The sequence below is a fragment of the Botrytis cinerea genome, chromosome 9 (assembly GCF_000143535.2).
Source record: "Botrytis cinerea B05.10 chromosome 9, complete sequence".
NCBI lineage: Eukaryota > Fungi > Ascomycota > Leotiomycetes > Helotiales > Sclerotiniaceae > Botrytis > Botrytis cinerea.
The window spans coordinates 760340-777072 of NC_037318.1; the positions used below are offsets into that span (position 1 = coordinate 760340).

Sequence of the window (16733 nt, forward strand, 5' to 3'; positions counted from 1 at the left end):
CTGATTTCCCAAAATTATCAATAACTCATTCTTACCACCCTTCCAATAATATATCATACCATTCCTAAGTCTGAGTCGTAAGATCTTACACTAGATCTTGGAGGCGGGCCACAACTGCAAACGTCATAGAAACCCAGCTGACTTTCAATATTTTTAATACACAGCCTATCATTCTCTCCAGCCCCGTGTGAGAACTTCGCTCCTGGAATGGAAGATAAAAATAGTTTCCACCTTGGTCTTTAAGTTTGGGATGAAGGTCTGGAAAGGGCGAATCTTATGGATAGTAGCTACATCGGCGAACTTAGCGACGGTCTACCACACAGAAAAAGATAAAATGACAATACACATCTTGTTTTGTGGTGTGCAATATAAATTCGAAACGCGGATTCCCTTGCTTGATGGCAAGAAAATTTCTGAATCCAAGAAATTGTGGATGGTTGAAGACAAACGAACGTGACATTCGAATTCTGAGCAGGGCGTGATCCCCATCCAATATGGCCTACTACAAAAAATTGCTTCATATCATTGTATAAAAATCCGAACAGCTATTGCCAGAATAAAAAATGGAAGATACGCAATCCCCCTGATTTGTCGTTTCCCTTTTTTAGCTACCAGAACAATATCTAAATCTCAAATATCGTGTGAAGAGCTCCGGCTTCGTGCAGTATGGATCAAAACGCAAGATGCAAAATCTTAGGAAATTGGACATCACCGAGAAGGCAATTTTCAAATCGATGTTTCAGTTTCCTTCTAGAATTTTACTGTCCTTCTGGAAGTCTATTGAAAACATGGCATACCAAAAAGCGGCTAAGAAGTGGAGGGGGCGTTGCAGCCACAGACGGCACGACAAGAAGAAAGGAAACAAACGCCGCCCCTGAAGTTCTTTAGAGAGTCCCGATATACGTAATCGATATAGCATTGCTCATTGATCCATATCCGTGGATCTGGAAGTGGGAAACTGGAGAGATTGAGAAATCTTGCCAATGTCTTCTGCTCGTAGAAGATGGATTAGGGATTCCTCTCACGGCTTAAGAGGCTTAAGGGTGGCGTAGTGCGAGTTCTTTCATCTTCTTAAACTATTTCGAAATCCGAATATACTCGGAGATTTCTCTGGACTCATGTCCCAATAAATTACTGAAATACTTCGGAATGCATTCTGCAGAAACTTATAGGATATCATAAAGTAATGTTCGGCTCTCTTCAACAGCCGTCTGGCTGATAATTAGGAAAATCTAGTGTCGCTATAGCTATATCTATGTCATGAGATTGGCCAAGATTCTACAATATGCCGAGTTTAATGAAATAACCTTTCTTGAAGTGACGATTAGTAGATCTGTATCAAGAAGGATTTTCTGTAACACTTTCTCTCACTGGTGAAATGCATATCAAAAATGCTAGCCGGTCATTTGCTCTCTCCAAACGGAAAGTAGCTGGTCATTCAAAAGGGGACTATCCGCACCATGATTATAATTCCAGGTTTAAAAATTATGTCATACTTCTATCACTCAGGCCAAATCTTTTTCTCTCCACCTTTTTTCTCTCCTATTTTGTTTTGGACGAGAAAATTCTTTGTAGTATCCCTTTCGCTAAACGAAAGCGAAATGCAAGAACCCTCCAGGACAGTTCCAAATCGTACACTTTGCTGCGGCTAGAATAAGTAAAACAACCTCTAATGATTCAATTCACGTGTACTGATCTCATAATCCGCCATGGTTAAAAATTTTATAAGTATGCGATTGGGTGTAACGAATGAATTATGGTTTAGTGTGCAAAGTCGGAGAATCTAGCTTTGGAGCTAGTTCTAGCATATGGGGTATCTAGCATATAGAGGGTATCTAGCGTATGGAGGGCATTTAATAGCTGGCGTGCAAATCCCAATTAAAGTTTGAAACTGCAACGGTTTTTGATACTTCAATCGAACTTGAGATTCCACACGTGATTCATGAGGAGATATTGATCAAATATACTATTTGGAAGTTACAATATACTGAAGAGTCGTTTCTGTAGGATATTTTTCGTCTAATTAAGTTACCTAAGAACACACTGCATCTTCTACAAATCGATTTGCAATGCACACGTACCTTCTACTACCAAATTTTGATGTCCTATCCCTCAAACTTAGGTCATTGTGTGATTTAGACTTTTTCCTAGTCCTAGATCGTTCACAATTCAAGAGAGCTCTTCTATTACTAATTTAGTCCTGGCGCCCAACTGATGACTCCATATGAGCTATCAAGTGCTCTCACAATCTGACCTAGGACGTTGGCTTAGCACTAGATAGAAACTAAGATGAGCTTCCTTCCATTTGGAGGATCCAGAATAGGTCCTGAGCTTGATCTTCTGGTCCAGATAAAAATATGATTTTGTATATAAAATCTTTCAGAGTCCTAGTATTGAAATGTAAACCATTCTTCAGATAATCTTTACATCCCAGACATTGTTTCTATCCTAGATATCCTTTCTATCCCGATTTCAACAATGTCTACACTACCAGAAAACAACAGCCAGGTTCGTACTGACTTCGAAGACAACGACTTCGAAGATAACGACTTCGAAGCGGACTTTAATAAAGCATACGAAGCACAAGAAGAAGCAGGAAATGTTGACGATAACGGCTTCCCTGAAGGATTCGATGAAGAATATTCCAGAGAGTTTGATGCGCAAGAAGCCGCAGCCGCCGCCGCCCCTGCCCCTGCCCTCTTAACCGATCAACAAGAAGAAGCAGGAACTGTTGACGACAACGGCTTCCCTGAAGGATTCGATGAAGAATATTCCAGAGAGTTTGATGCGCAAGAAGCCGCCGCCGCCCTCGCAACCAATCAACAAGCAAGAACAATGGTTGCCGATAATGAAAGCCAAGTTGACGAGGACGCTGAGAGCAACGACCCCTCGGATGATATCCAAAAGCTCCTTGCTAGAGTAGCGGCAGATGAAAGGAAAGCCGTGAAGGAACATCCACGCGCAAGATTTGCTCAGCTCTTGGGCATGCGTATTAACGAGCACGGGATTTTGTAAGTTCGCTTCCCCTTTCTCCCTATCCGAATTCACCATACTTCGTACCGCAGCCCCACATTGATGGGACTTGAATCTCTCGATTCAACTTAACCATTCAGATGATTTGAAATGTTGAATTCATTTCATGCATTCTCTTGAAATACAAGTTCATTACACAGAATGAATGAACACTCTCGTGTAATGTCTGCTAATATCACATTTTCATAGACGACCCAAGTGCACCGTCGAAGAAAGAAAAGCAAAGCTGCGTGAGAAGCAAGCCAGACGAGAAGCCAGAGAACAAGCAGAAAGAGAGAAAAGAATCGCTGGCTATAAATCCCTTGGTGTCTCAAAGTTGCAAGCTATCTGCTTGGACTAGTGGCAGATGCGAAGTAAGTCATCGTGACCCATCTGATGGCAGCAGACTTGCTAACATTTTACTCTAGGATTTCTTTTTAGAGAAACGTATAAGAATTTTGTTCCTGGACTCCTGTTGGAGGAATGTATATGTACCATGGATAGACATGTCAGCGGCTCTTAAAATTGGTTGTATACTTTCTTGGAGAATAGAAGCTTTTTTGCCTCAATATCTTTCATGCACTTGCCATATCTGATACTTTGAATGATGAGCATTTTGAGGCCAAACAATGTAATAAAGAATCTCATACTCGCTGCTGCCTTGTAACTGCGTATCCCAACACGCACTTGCGTTATTCAAACCCCACTGACAACATATCTTTTAAAATATTTCTCTTCCTCTTTCAACACTTCCCACTTCCCCATTCCTCAACTCCACGCATATTATCCTACCCCATTGTCTCTCCATCCTCAACCTACAGCCCGTTCCTTCCCTCAGTTCCCAGCACGTTAAATCTCTCCACCTATCCCGTCGCGCCGCCATAAACTCCATCAACTCGTGCTATCACAACAACACCCTCTCTATTCTTCTCTCACTACACTACCTCATTCTACCCTACTGTATCAAATCCACCCTATCAACATCAACATCAATATGAATATCAACACCAATACCCATACCCCCAAAAACCCACGCATCTCCCAACCTTCCCTCCTCCCAAATACCCTGTCCACCAAGCCCCCTCCCTCCCTAGAAAAATTTCTCAACCTCTTACCCCACATGCACAAACACCCATCCACCTCTACACACAAGTACCATAACCATAGCCTCCCTTTACACAAGCACGATAAGGTAAGATTACCTACTATTACCCAAGCAAAATAAATCACCAAAATCAAGTCTCATATCACATCATATCTCGTACCACATCTTATAAGAAAAGCTAACATTATAAAACATACAACCCAAATATATGGATCCCATCTCACCCCATCCCATCCCATCCCATCTTGAAACCTCCCCCCCCCTCTCTCTCTCATCACGTTGCAAAACACACAAGCCAGAATTTTCATTCCTTAGATCCCTCTACAATCACTCCCTCCCTTCACACCCCAAACCAATCACTCCATAGAGTCCCAGCATCTTATTCAAGTCACCATTGCGAATCACACTATCCACATCCACATCTCCATCCCCATCCCTACTTTTCCCAGCACAATGCCCGTATACTATAGCATAACATAACATAACATAACATAGTATATTACACCACAGCACGATATCACAAAACAATTTATATATAATACATGGTTATTAATAACCACCTACCTACCTACCTACCTACCTACCTACTTACATATCTACCTACTATAGCTAATCTATCTACTTTCATATCCTCTAAATACCATACATACATACATACATAGGTACATACCTATCGTGCATACAATATACTACAATATATCAATGAATTGATCTATATACATACATACATGCTTACATTTCACATACATTCTACACTCATTATATCTCAAATCACATCATGATCACATCATTTCCTCATCCTCAAATTCTGCATCTCTACCTCTTCGTATTATAACCTTCATCCTTTACCTACAATCTATACCCTCATCCCACAACCTCAACCCATCCCCTCATCACATCTCCCCATCCTCAAATTCTACATCTCTACCTCCATTCTATACCCTCAACTCATATCCTCAACCCACCTCAAAAATGATCCATTTATCAATCCCCAATCCCCACTTCCCACTTCCCAAAGCCTTAAAATCTTACATCAATTTTTTTTTTTTTTTTGAAACAAGAGATATACCAAAAGATATTCTACTCCTCTTTTCCCTACTCTCCTTCAAGATCTAGCTTCTAACTCCCAACACATAGATAAGAATTTGGTATCCCGTATCCCATATCCCATGTTCAAAATAATCCATCTATCTATCTACCTACTACAATAGTATTCCTCAAAGTCGAACAACAACAATAGAAACTCTGTAAACCATACATCCCATCGATTCCACTCAGAAGTTTCACATTCATCGTTCAATAATCGAGATATCTCACCTGACACATCCTCACCATCTCAGAATCAATTTCTGAATCTTTCACATCAAAGGGAGAAAAGTAACCATCATTGAAAATTCCCTTTTGATTTCTTTTCTCATAAGAACCAAAAGATTACAAAATTCATTTCTACTCCTCACTCCACATCCCATCAAACTATGCCCAAACCAAATTTGATGATTTAAAACCTTATACCTTCCGAGTGCCCCATGTAGTATTACCATCTACTTCCGATTCCTGGTCTTAGCCCATGCACGTAAGTATTATGCGCAGCCGCAATTTTCCTTCTCCAATACCTTCATTTATCATGTAGACCGTTATCAGATCCATACCCCAATCAGACCTGTGCCGCTCCAATTCCTACTAAACGCCCAAAAACTCCAAAATTCCAAGTGCGTATCCCATCGTTCGCCCAAAATTACAGAGGATTCTTAGATTCGACGCATCGAATACCCGTAATTGTAGAAGATTTCGTGTCCATCCCAAGTACCAATATATATATATACAAGAATACTCTCATAAGTCCTCCTTTCATTAATCCACAATCATCCACCAGATACTTCCAAGAAGAATCACCAATACCACTGTCGTAAGAATTCCTGCTCCAACCCTATCAGCCGTTGTAACTGGTTTTGTCGCCTGATAGCTATTTGGGCTTTTCCCAGACCCAGCAGTCGGATTCCCTTTACTTGTTCCACCCGTGGTATTAGTGACTGGTCCTGCAACCTGCGCAATGAGATTACTTTGAATGACCTCTAAGGCTGACATCTGTTCTCCGACTCCGTAAAATCCATCAAATTGCCCCGTTCTCCAATTAAGCCCGCAAGTGCGCCCGTTATCGCCTCCAACGCATGATGCAGCAGCCCCTTTGGCTGAGGGGCGTAGTAATTGCATTACAGCATCGTAAGTAAAGGGTGCCATTTTAGTTGTAGCAGCTAGCCAGCGAGCAAGGTATGCTTTGAATGATTGTTGATCAATATTGCATTTTCCGTTGTTCTCACAAGCTACCTCCATCATGACATTATCCTCGAAGAATACATGAGTAGCATTTAGTAAGCCTTCGACACGTCCACGCCAGATCTCGCTTCCGTTAGTATAGTTATACATATTTGCCGCGCCGAGAAGGAAAGCTCCAGCATTATAAGTCCACTGTATATGGTTGAGCTTGGTGCAATTAAGAGTATCGTCAGAACCATCGTAAACGTAGTACTTTTCATCCATAAGTCCCACGTGCTCCATCCAATCCCAGGTTCTATCTGCCCACTGTGCATATGTATCGTTGCCAGTGTATTTTGCAAGCCGCGCACCCAAATTAAAAAAGCAGCCATTAGAGATCGAGTTTTTGTAATTGTAACCGTTATTGAAGGTAAAGATTTGCCATCGTAGACCTCCAGCACAAGTGCTATCATCCCATCGAGGAGCTTGAGTATTGAAAACTGCCTGTGCGAGAGCGAGCCATTGAGGCCTATTAGAGGGAGGATTTGGGAAATTCACTTCGGCTGCCGACATGGCCGCCAGCCCCCAGAATCCCTGGTCATCATTTCCCTCCGTTTTTGTTTGATTCGGGGTCATATAATCATAATCTGGTCCCGTCTGCCACAGCATAGCTTCTGTAGTAACATCGTTATATGACGAATCGCCTGTATAATACCAATAGTCAATCAGTGAGCCAAACATTGCTCCGGCCTCCCACCAATAATATGGAGCCGGTAAATTCCCGGGTATGCCACCCGTTTGGTTTCCTGTGTAATAGGACATCATATCGTACGCAATCGAACTCGCCGCGGACTTGATGGAATCTGAATTTGTAGTCAGTACATAATGTTTAGCATAGAGGGCGGAATATGTACCCGGAGAATCAAGATCAACTTCTATCGCATTTACGACATGACTTCCAGCTATCAAAGCTGTAGCCAGAGTCGATAAAGGCTTTGAGATCTTCATAATTAAGAGTGTGATATTTGCGTTTGTGTAGTTCTGTGTAATGAATATTAAATAGGTGGTCAGGTTGGAAAAGCGCCGGGGTCAATGACGTCTTGACACCAAAGCACACCAGAGGTGAGTGTGACGAGAGATTCAGATGCAGCCTCGAAAACGACAGTAAGAAAGTCCTTCAATTAAATTGTATCCAGAGAACGATTCACGATGAGATATGATAAACGATTGAATTATTTCCCTGAACTTCTGTCTTCTATTTTCCAAGGACCAAGATCAACAGTGAACAATTGGACGACTAGATTGATTTCTGGGGGCGAGCAAAAGTCCCAAAAACTAAGCCAACGAGCGATGTGATTGTAGCGGAACCGGCACCCACACCATAATAGGATGATGGCTGTGGAGATAAATGTTGTGTTGTTTTGATGAAGTGGTGGAGGGAGGAAGTTTATTGAACGACAAGTAACGGGCTGGTTGAGTTGTACAAGGGAGGTAGTGACGAGTCTGTGGAATTCTCTCGTATTGATGGAAGGCGCGGATGTGGAGGTGGAATCCTAGATGATGATCTTGCGGGGAATGCAGTTTTATAAAGCGAGCCAGGATAACGAGGCGGAGTAGTCTTGGAACTCAACCCAAGAATGCAAAAAGCAACAGAGGAATCGAGGGACGAGGGAGGAACGAGAAACGAGGAACGAAGGACGAACTCTCGTCGGTGTGTAGCCAAACCAAGTACCGTGCAGCAGAGTAGAGTAATAAAGTGGCATCCATACTAACATAACAGTACAGTGGTGAATCCGATTCGTGAGTAGTACACGTGGGGAAGAGAATAAGAAGAAGGCTGTGGCTGAGACTGGTGTTGCGTGAAAGAAAAGAATGTTCCGATGCGTCCGGAAGGTTTGAAAGAAATTCAATCCAAGCCTCGTATTTCGTTTCTTGGTAAGGTATGAAGGGAAAGGAAAGGAAAGGAAAGGAAAGGAAAGGAGAAGAGAAGAGGAGAGGAGAGGAGAGGAGAGGAGAGGAGAAAAGAAAAGGAAAGAAGGGCAAGGGAAGAAGAGACAAAAGTAAAATAATATAAAGTAAAATAAAATAAAATAAAGTAAAGTAAAATAAAGTAAAATAAAATAAAACAAACCACAATAGATGAGTGCAAATCCATCCAAGTACTGTCGAGTAGGTATGGTACCATCACCACTTCGATGCCATTGCAGTCAATTCAGTCATTTCAGTCATTTCAGTCATTTCAATGACCGCAGAAAACCGACTTTGGTCAGACAGCCGGTGCAGGTGGACGCTGCATAATGCCTAGGCAAATAAAAGGTGTCTTGGCATGGGCAGAATGATGATTCCAAGAACGTCCAGCTTGTTGCAATAGAATAGATTGAGCCAAGCCAACGTGAGGTGGCTGTCTCGATGTCTTGGCTCGAGAAGAAGAGTCCTCTTGCTCCAGCGTCTAGTCTACACTCTACACTCTACACTGTACACTCTGCTCTCTACTCTCTGCTCTCTACTCTACACTCTCCCTCGCTACCCACCTCTCGCAGAAGGTTGAAATAAAGTTCTGTTTGGATTTCGTAATTTGGCTGTGTTGTGGAAACATATTATTAGTGGAGCATAAATGAGATGGCAGCCTCTGTGCTCGAGTTCCGCGCATCCATTGGTCGGTTCGCTTCATACCGTGCTTTGATCATGTGATCAACCACGGATCCAACCCTTGGGCAGCGAGGTGGCTCTCAAGGGATCTTCTTCGTAGCCAACGTCCTTCGTAGTCAGCGTCCTTCGCAGCTAATCAATTGACCTCTGATTGTCGCACGAATCTTTCAATACTTTCAATACTTGCTCATCCGTTCTCACTGCAGAGCTCGATTGTGCTAGGTCGACCGGCCGGAACCCGTCTGGAACTCGTGGTGGATTGGTGTCAGATGCAGCCATGGCCAACACACCAAAAATAATAAAGACAGGAAGACAACCTTATATATAAGGAGTGGGACATCAACGATGGTCGATGAGCAGGAGCTGACACTCAAGAGAACGGAAATGAGATACGGTATTAATATAGATCACCTCATCACATCCTTACTTGATTCACACCTGCTCAAAAGCCGTTAAGTTCTACCGCACCAAATCTTTCCCGGACTCTCAGGTGGAAAGCCCTACGGATCGTCCGAGCATGCAAAGAAATCCGGAGTAATACACATGTGGTCTCTATTCTTAGTGAGTGAAGTGAAGAATGATATGAAGAAATCCTGCAAGATCTGCCGTTTCCTGGCATCGCCATTGCCCGCACGTATTCGGGTCCTTTTCATCCTTCCAGAGCTTCCCAATCCCTTGACCATCACCTTAATACGGATGGTTGTTGCGTCTACACTCGATCACTCCCAACCTCCCGGCGCGCCAAATCCCAAATAAGGGATTCTTCAGCCTCGTCTCTCACGCGTGAGTACGAGACGAAGCGTGAGTATCTTCAAATAGAAATGGGATTTAATTTCCCCTTCCCCATCGCGTGGTATTGGGTGATTCGGCACAGATCACATAATAACCTTACTGGTGCTCGAAGGATTCTGCAAATATCCCATGCAAGGCACGCACACCACACGGAATCGTCTATCCTCACCGTCGCGCGTTTAAGGAAACCTTGGGATTTGATGAGAAGATAAGATCGGAGCAAGGATCAATTGGGGATAAGTCAAGGGTTGCCGCACTTTCGAAATAGAATGCCCTCCTATGATTGGAAGATATATTGGTCACTAATTATTGGAAATTAATCCAGCCAATTGTAACCTTGTCTTTGCATTTCTGTCACTTCTATTTTTAAATATAGCATCAAAAAATATATCTCTTGGGATCCACCCTCCAACAACATCACCTTGTTTGTATCATCAACAATGAGCACTATGATTACTGCTTTTAATACACGTCCGCGGGGAGTACTTTATCTCCATCGCCAGCCCTATATAGACATGGAAGAATCGTTTTTATCTTTACCGCTGTTATCCTTACCGCCGCAGACCTATACACGCAGTTGATTTCCTCATCAAGGAGCCGGATCTCCTAACGCTGACTTCAATCTCTTACTCTCCTTTGAACCTTGCGCGCGTTTAGAAGCCTCGGATCTCCCCAGTCTTCCTCTCTCACTGTTACTCCCTTTCTCTCCTATCCTAGCCCTGTTTCTTGGGCTAGCATATTGCTTCATACAATTCGTCTTCTCCAATTGGCTATTTCATATTTTCACTTTTCACTTCTCGTCATTGCCATATTCTCAAGATGGCAATGAGTTTCTCTTCAGATATCACGTTAGCAGGGCCATCTCCACTGTCTTTTAGGAAGACACGTGCGTGTAGGCAGAAGTCAAAGACAGGGTGTACCACTTGCAAGTGAGTAAAAGTGGTGACTGAGATGTTCGATTGATCCACATGATCGATTGGGTGTTGATAGTATGAAGTTTGTGGTTTCTTTCATCATACTGAACTTTCTTATGTTGAAAGATAACCCGTCGATCACTTACTAATAGTTCGTTCAATTGTAGGCTGCGAAGGGTCAAATGTGATGAGGCCAAACCATCGTGCATGCGATGTATAAACTTCGGGAGGAAATGTGATGGCTACGAGTACAGCCCTAAGGTATATCTCCAATCTATTTTTTGATCAGGTAATACTAATACCAATCTCAGGATAAGCCGGCCTGGCTGATGGGCCCAACTATATCTACTGGCATATCTCAAGAAGTCATAGAATCCCCGCCGTTTTCGATACCACCCAGTATCTCCGTGCTGAACTTTGGTAATGAACAAGAGGCTCAATATTTTGATTTCTTCTGTAAAGAGACCGTATTTGAGCTCGCCGGAGGGTTTAAAAAGAAACTGTTTAATGTCATCATCCTCCAATCTTGTCATACCGATACGTCTGTCCGGCATGCTGCCACCGCGATCGCTGCTTTGAGCAAAGCAATGAAAGTCTCGAAATGCATAAACCCGAAAGAAGGTGAAGCTGGTTTCAAAAGGATTTGTAAGTCTCAAGGATTACTTGATGATGTAGTGCTAATCGCCTCATGATATAGCCGATCAGGTAGAAATGCACCGTCGATACGCTCTAAAGCAGTATGGAAGATCCATTCGGTATCTTCGTAACCTTATTCAAACGAGTCAGAATTCTCTTCGCATACCTTTGCTTGTGTCTCTCATTATATTTTGCTTTGAGAATTTTCGTAAGCTCCATTCTCTCTTCGAGTGTTTCTGCTGAAAAATGACTGATTCCAACATCTGATAGATGGCAACACTCAGTTGGCCGACAAGCACATTTACAGTGCACTTAAGATGATGCACCATCATGAAGCAATTTCGAGTCATCCTCACCACAATCCGTTATTGAGCTCTCCTGCGCCAGATTTAGTAGAAAATGAGATTGTTACCGCGTATCTCCACCTTGCTCTGGCGATTGTGACACGACCAGATGATCCAGATTCATTGAGCGACAAGGTCCTTGATCTTATATCAACCGACATGCCCAAACCGGACATTCCTCGACAACTTGACAATCTTGCAGAAGCCGAAGTTCATTTAGAACATGTGCTATACCATTCTCTCCCGAAGATACCAAGGGCAGACCTACAAAGGCGCTTGGCATCGCCAGATCTTTCTCCTCAAGGTTTGGCAATCAGTTTCTCAAGACTTCAAAAGCTTCATCCAGAAGCATCATCTCCTATCCTTACAGGGTTCGAGTTTCCCAAGTTCAGCTCTAGCTTTCAAGATTGGCAAAGAGCATTTCAGCCAATCATTTCTTATGCACAATCTCCTTCGGGCAAAGCAGATTATATTGCTGCAACCACTCTTCAGATTAAGGCGCTCGGGATAGGACTCATGGGTCAAGGAGTTTTCCTTGATTACCGGATTTCCGATCACTTCCTTCCTATCTTCCGTCAAATAATCTCTCTCAGTCAAAAGCTTGTTTCCGATCCTCGATTCTTGAAGACATTCGTCTTTGATGCGGGGATTATTCCTTCTCTTTTCGTTGTGATATACGCGTGTCCTGATCAGAAGATAAGGAGAGATGCGGTCACTATCTTGAGGGAAGCAGGCCCTAGACGTGAAGGCACTTGGGATGCTCTAAAAATTGCTAGTATTGGACAAATGCTGTTAGATTCCGAGGAAATAGGGCCAATTAAGACGAAATCGACCTTTTTGCCATTGAATGATATAAATTTGATGTCGCCAACAGTATACGAGGAAATTCAAACACCCATACTTCAATCTCCACGGCCAAGACGAAGGTCTCTTCTTGTTTCACCACCTCTGTGGGAGCGTGGTTCAGAGCGAGGTTTTGTTATGAATTCGTCTTAAGTTCACTCGAAGCCTAGCCTAAAGGTCTTTGACATTATGTTAGGACTCAACGCGGAGTTACAAGTCTGTGATATGGACCGCTTTTCTTTCAATGGTGTTTGACTTTTGTCTTCGACGCATCGATACTTTTTTGCATTATATTCTTGTGGTGTTCCTTCTCAAAGCGATCTGATTGATAGAGAAAGCTAACATAGTTCCGATGGTACGTGGATTTCTTCAATTTCATGTCTACATTTTCATTCATCTAACCATCTATAGATTTTGTGTTGTTGTTTCAAGATATCGGAAACCACCACTCAATCAGCCACTACGCAGTATAACTCACTGTCCTCATTCTGATGTTCTATTTTTCTTTATTCTACTCATTACCCCTTCTTATTCTTATCTACCGAATTTCTATTTATCTATCTATCTTCTTTTTCTCCCACTTCTTTTTTTCCCTCGGGTTCTCACAATAAATGATGACATTTTTTTCTTCTTCTTTTTTCGACATTCTCGTGTTCATATGTTCATTCTCCATTTGATGATATTTCTTTCTATCCTTATACCATATTTAGTTTTCTCTTTTATATCTTACACGACATACAACTTGGGGAAGAATGGATTGTGGGGCTTTGGGGTATGGAGTTAGGATAAAAGTATTGGATTTACTACTGCGCGTTTCTAGTTTTTATGGAGAGGCAACGAGTTGGAGATATATGGTGTTCGAGGTGTTTATAAATTGGATGGTTTGGTGATTTAAAGTTTTGTTAATTTCTTTAATACAGTTTTTTCGACACCTTTTACTAGTAGATGAATGAATGTAGGCGTCTAGACTATCTATATCATAGTCCAATCTATGCCCATGAAATTGTGTTTCCACCATGTTCCCCATTTACCACTTGAAATAAACTAATATTGAGTCTTAATCAAGCTGCCAAACAAACATGATGATTACAAATTGAAGGCTGTGTTACGAAAAAATCAAACTCCGGGGCAAACGTGTTTGTCAAACTTGTCCACAATGAATTTACAAATACATGCAAATCAACACGTCAAGCCAAAACACAATATAATATATCTTCGGCGGGACGAGTCGCATTGACAAGATTGACAGGATTGATAGCAACACCAGCGTATTACCAGATTCAAGTACGTTCCGCATTCGTTTCTTTGAGGACTTTGTGAAATCTGCAATGTTTCGCCACTGTGACACAGCCATCTTTTTTTGACTCTTGAGAGCCACCGGAATGCACAGCGACAGGGTTTTGGTAGAGGATCACGTGTCAACCAAGTAGGCGCAGGATGAGATGGATGGCTGGCGGACATCATGAATTGCGTAGACAGATGGGATGGATTGGGTTGGCAAGCAACTGGAATTAGAACGGATTCCGATGAAGCCGTTCGTATTTCAATACTTCGAACTCAAATAAATTGTAGTCCTTTCCCTCTTATTTTGGACGGTTTTATCGTTTATTGTTTCATCTTCATTCTCGTTTTCTCTCTAGACACTCTGTTGAATTTAATTGATTATTGAGTTTGATTTGATTCACTGCTGTTCAAAGAAAGCAACCATCAACCATTAGCCATTAACCTTGAAAAGCCCCTTGGCAAAGATCAATCACGTTTGGGCCTTCTGTTGTTTCGCTTCTAAACGTGCTCCAGAACCCGAACTTAATTCAACCCATTATTCCATCACTCACATCTTCCTCCGTCTCCATCTCCAACAAAACAATAACAACAAATACCTACGCAACTCGATTTATTCACGACACGAACTCTTGCTGAGCCTTTTCTTATTTCAATAGCAGCGCCCGCAAATTTCACGACTCGCTCTCTACGATCAAATTCATACCGATACCCACAAACACAACACAATGGCGGACCACCGAGAACCTCAATATGATCCTTATATCCCCAGCGGAGGAGCTGCTGGTGCCGGTGCAGGTTCCCAACAAGCAGGAGGTAACCAGAGGACGGCGGCATTACAAGCTGTAAGTTATACACAAGATTCCGACGGGGAGAGAAGTTGTCTGTCGATGGATTTTGAGTCTCGGGAGTTGATGGAGAGTTTTGTCACCCTGTCATCATCATGCATATGACGATTTTGCGACCGGCCGACCATGCGATAAGCATCAACAATCCACAGAACAAAGATATCGCGCTCGATAGCTACGATTTGGAGATATCTTTTCAGACTGCGAGATGATTGAGAAGAGGTGTAGATTGTGCTGGCATCGATAAACTGTATGATGACGGTTTCGCTGCGCATGTGTTTTAGCCGCCCGTCAATACGAGAATCGACGTAAATCATCTCTTGCCAACATTCACCCAAAAGGCCGGAGATAGGGTGGTTGCGACTACTGACAACGATTTCTTGGATTTTCATCACGATGTGTAATTGGCAAAACTTTCACAATGTTAAAGGGGCTCCAATCTTACCAGGCAACTTTGACAACTCGCGGATATTTTGATTCATGTTGCAGAGCTTTGACTGACCTCTATTTCCCTCTAGACTATCGATGATACCGTTGGTGTAATGCGCGAGAACATCAACAAGGTCTCAGAACGTGGTGCTCATTTAGATTCTCTTCAAGATAAAACCGATAGTCTCGCAGTTTCAGCGCAAGGTTTCCGTCGTGGAGCCAACAGAGTCCGCAAGCAAATGTGGTGGAAGGTAAATGACGATCTCCGATAAAAAATAAATAAAGGGGGCTGGGCTAATACTTGGGTCTATAGGATATGAAGATGAGGATGTGCTTGATTGCAGGCATTATCATCTTAATCATTATCATCGTAGTTCCTGCTGGTAAGTTCCTCTAATCCAGTCTATGGGTTCACAACTAATGAGATTCCAGTTGTTGCTACCAAGCATTAAATTAAGTACGAACGTAGAATGGGAAAACGGACTTGAATGACGGGATACTTGGGTACAGAGATTATGAGACATGAACGTTTGTATGGACTTTCATGGAACGAAACACTTGACACCAGATTCTCTTGAGCTTTTGCATGGGGGACCTGCAAAGCTAGGAGGGCAACGAAGGGGCTTTTAACGATTCAGGAGTTGAGATTTTTGAGATTTTTTACATGATCGGTTCTTCCTTTTTTTCATGAAGGCGTCACTTTGATATCGTTTGACTTGATGAGCCTCTAATCCATTTCTTATGATCTAACTTGGTTTGGCTCTGGTCAACGATCTTCAATCAGACTACGAACATGGACGAATGGTTACTCAGCTCGAAAGGGGGATTTGTATCTTGTAGTATTTGGTGTGTGGTAATTGAATGGAGAGATTATGACTTTTTATATGGACAGTATTGTTTGTGAGTGAGATGTGATGTTGGTTAGAATGCGAAAGGACCATGGTGAAAAAATATCAGTCATGAAAGATGAATGATATTTGTGATGCGGGAAAGTATGGAACTCCACTACGAAGAGAAGCAGGCTAGTCCTCGTTTACTTCACCTTCTTCTGTAGGTGATGTAATGTAATGTAATGACTACTGCGGATGGAGGGGAGAGCTGGAAGTATGTGGAGAGGGAAAGAAGTAGTGTATGTAGTCTGTACCTGGCTCCTGGCTCCTGGTAGTGTATGAGAGTTACTGCGAGCCTGGCGGTTTCGGTAGATACGTTCTTGTGCATAGAGAGAGGGAGGGAGGGAGGGGGAGAGAGAGAGAGAGAGAGATCTGTTTGGATAATGGTGTTGGAGTGATATTTGGTGTGTGTGTGTGTGTATGTGTTTATCTACGACGGCGAAAAGTATGGATGGGAGGAATGGGAAGAATGGGAAAATACAACAAGAGATTCGAGGCCTGGTATGATGCGTGCATGCATGTAGATGTGTATATATGTATATACGGGCATGGAAATCAGAAAGAGAGAGAGAGAGAGAGGAAGAATATGTGGAATGGGTTTCTTTCTACTAGGTTTGTCGTCGGTAAGTAGATAGGTAGGGAGGGAGGCATTTAGATTGGAGTTACGAAATGGTTACGTGAGCGTTGTTCGATCGAGGGCCTTGATTCCGTGTTGGGTGTTAATGGACCGAGATCAG

The 16733-nt window shown here is 42.6% G+C and overlaps 4 protein-coding genes across 4 annotated transcripts; 3 read left to right on the forward strand and 1 right to left on the reverse strand.

The window, feature by feature from the left end:
• Positions 1-2415: 2415 nt before the first annotated feature.
• BCIN_09g02060 (hypothetical protein) lies at positions 2416-4264 on the forward strand. Its single transcript, XM_024694963.1, has 3 exons — positions 2416-3011; positions 3223-3386; positions 3441-4264. The coding sequence occupies exons 1-2, from the start codon at positions 2479-2481 to the stop codon at positions 3371-3373; spliced, it is 684 nt and encodes a 227-aa protein (XP_024550756.1). The 5' UTR covers positions 2416-2478; the 3' UTR covers positions 3374-3386; positions 3441-4264.
• A 1241-nt stretch (positions 4265-5505) lies between these two features.
• Positions 5506-8537, reverse strand: BCIN_09g02070 (hypothetical protein). The gene is made up of 2 exons (XM_001554547.2): positions 7285-8537; positions 5506-7233 (listed from the first exon to the last, which is right to left on the reverse strand). Exons 1-2 carry the CDS (start codon positions 7376-7378, stop codon positions 5969-5971), a joined length of 1359 nt encoding a protein of 452 aa, XP_001554597.1. The 5' UTR covers positions 7379-8537; the 3' UTR covers positions 5506-5968.
• A 1716-nt stretch (positions 8538-10253) lies between these two features.
• On the forward strand, positions 10254-13628 carry BCIN_09g02080 (hypothetical protein). Its single transcript, XM_024694964.1, has 6 exons — positions 10254-10740; positions 10893-10986; positions 11037-11370; positions 11423-11569; positions 11632-12903; positions 12960-13628. Exons 1-5 carry the CDS (start codon positions 10631-10633, stop codon positions 12699-12701), a joined length of 1755 nt encoding a protein of 584 aa, XP_024550757.1. The 5' UTR covers positions 10254-10630; the 3' UTR covers positions 12702-12903; positions 12960-13628.
• Positions 13629-14035: 407 nt separating this feature from the next.
• BCIN_09g02090 (hypothetical protein) lies at positions 14036-15979 on the forward strand. The gene is made up of 4 exons (XM_001554544.2): positions 14036-14674; positions 15196-15357; positions 15420-15489; positions 15539-15979. The coding sequence occupies exons 1-4, from the start codon at positions 14558-14560 to the stop codon at positions 15556-15558; spliced, it is 369 nt and encodes a 122-aa protein (XP_001554594.1). The 5' UTR covers positions 14036-14557; the 3' UTR covers positions 15559-15979.
• Positions 15980-16733: the final 754 nt, after the last annotated feature.

Coding starts and splice junctions, on each gene's coding strand:
- BCIN_09g02060 (XM_024694963.1), top strand. CDS start 2,479: ATGTCTACACTACCAGAAAACAACAGCCAGGTTCGTACTGACTTCGAA. Junction 3,012..3,222: donor ATTAACGAGCACGGGATTTT/GTAAGTTCGCTT, acceptor ACATTTTCATAG/ACGACCCAAGTGCACCGTCG.
- BCIN_09g02080 (XM_024694964.1), top strand. CDS start 10,631: ATGGCAATGAGTTTCTCTTCAGATATCACGTTAGCAGGGCCATCTCCA. Junction 10,987..11,036: donor GCTACGAGTACAGCCCTAAG/GTATATCTCCAA, acceptor TACCAATCTCAG/GATAAGCCGGCCTGGCTGAT. Junction 11,570..11,631: donor ATTTTGCTTTGAGAATTTTC/GTAAGCTCCATT, acceptor AACATCTGATAG/ATGGCAACACTCAGTTGGCC.
- BCIN_09g02090 (XM_001554544.2), top strand. CDS start 14,558: ATGGCGGACCACCGAGAACCTCAATATGATCCTTATATCCCCAGCGGA. Junction 14,675..15,195: donor GGACGGCGGCATTACAAGCT/GTAAGTTATACA, acceptor ATTTCCCTCTAG/ACTATCGATGATACCGTTGG. Junction 15,358..15,419: donor GCAAGCAAATGTGGTGGAAG/GTAAATGACGAT, acceptor TTGGGTCTATAG/GATATGAAGATGAGGATGTG.
- BCIN_09g02070 (XM_001554547.2), bottom strand. CDS start 7,378: ATGAAGATCTCAAAGCCTTTATCGACTCTGGCTACAGCTTTGATAGCT. Junction 7,234..7,284: donor AGTTGATCTTGATTCTCCGG/GTACATATTCCG, acceptor CTACAAATTCAG/ATTCCATCAAGTCCGCGGCG.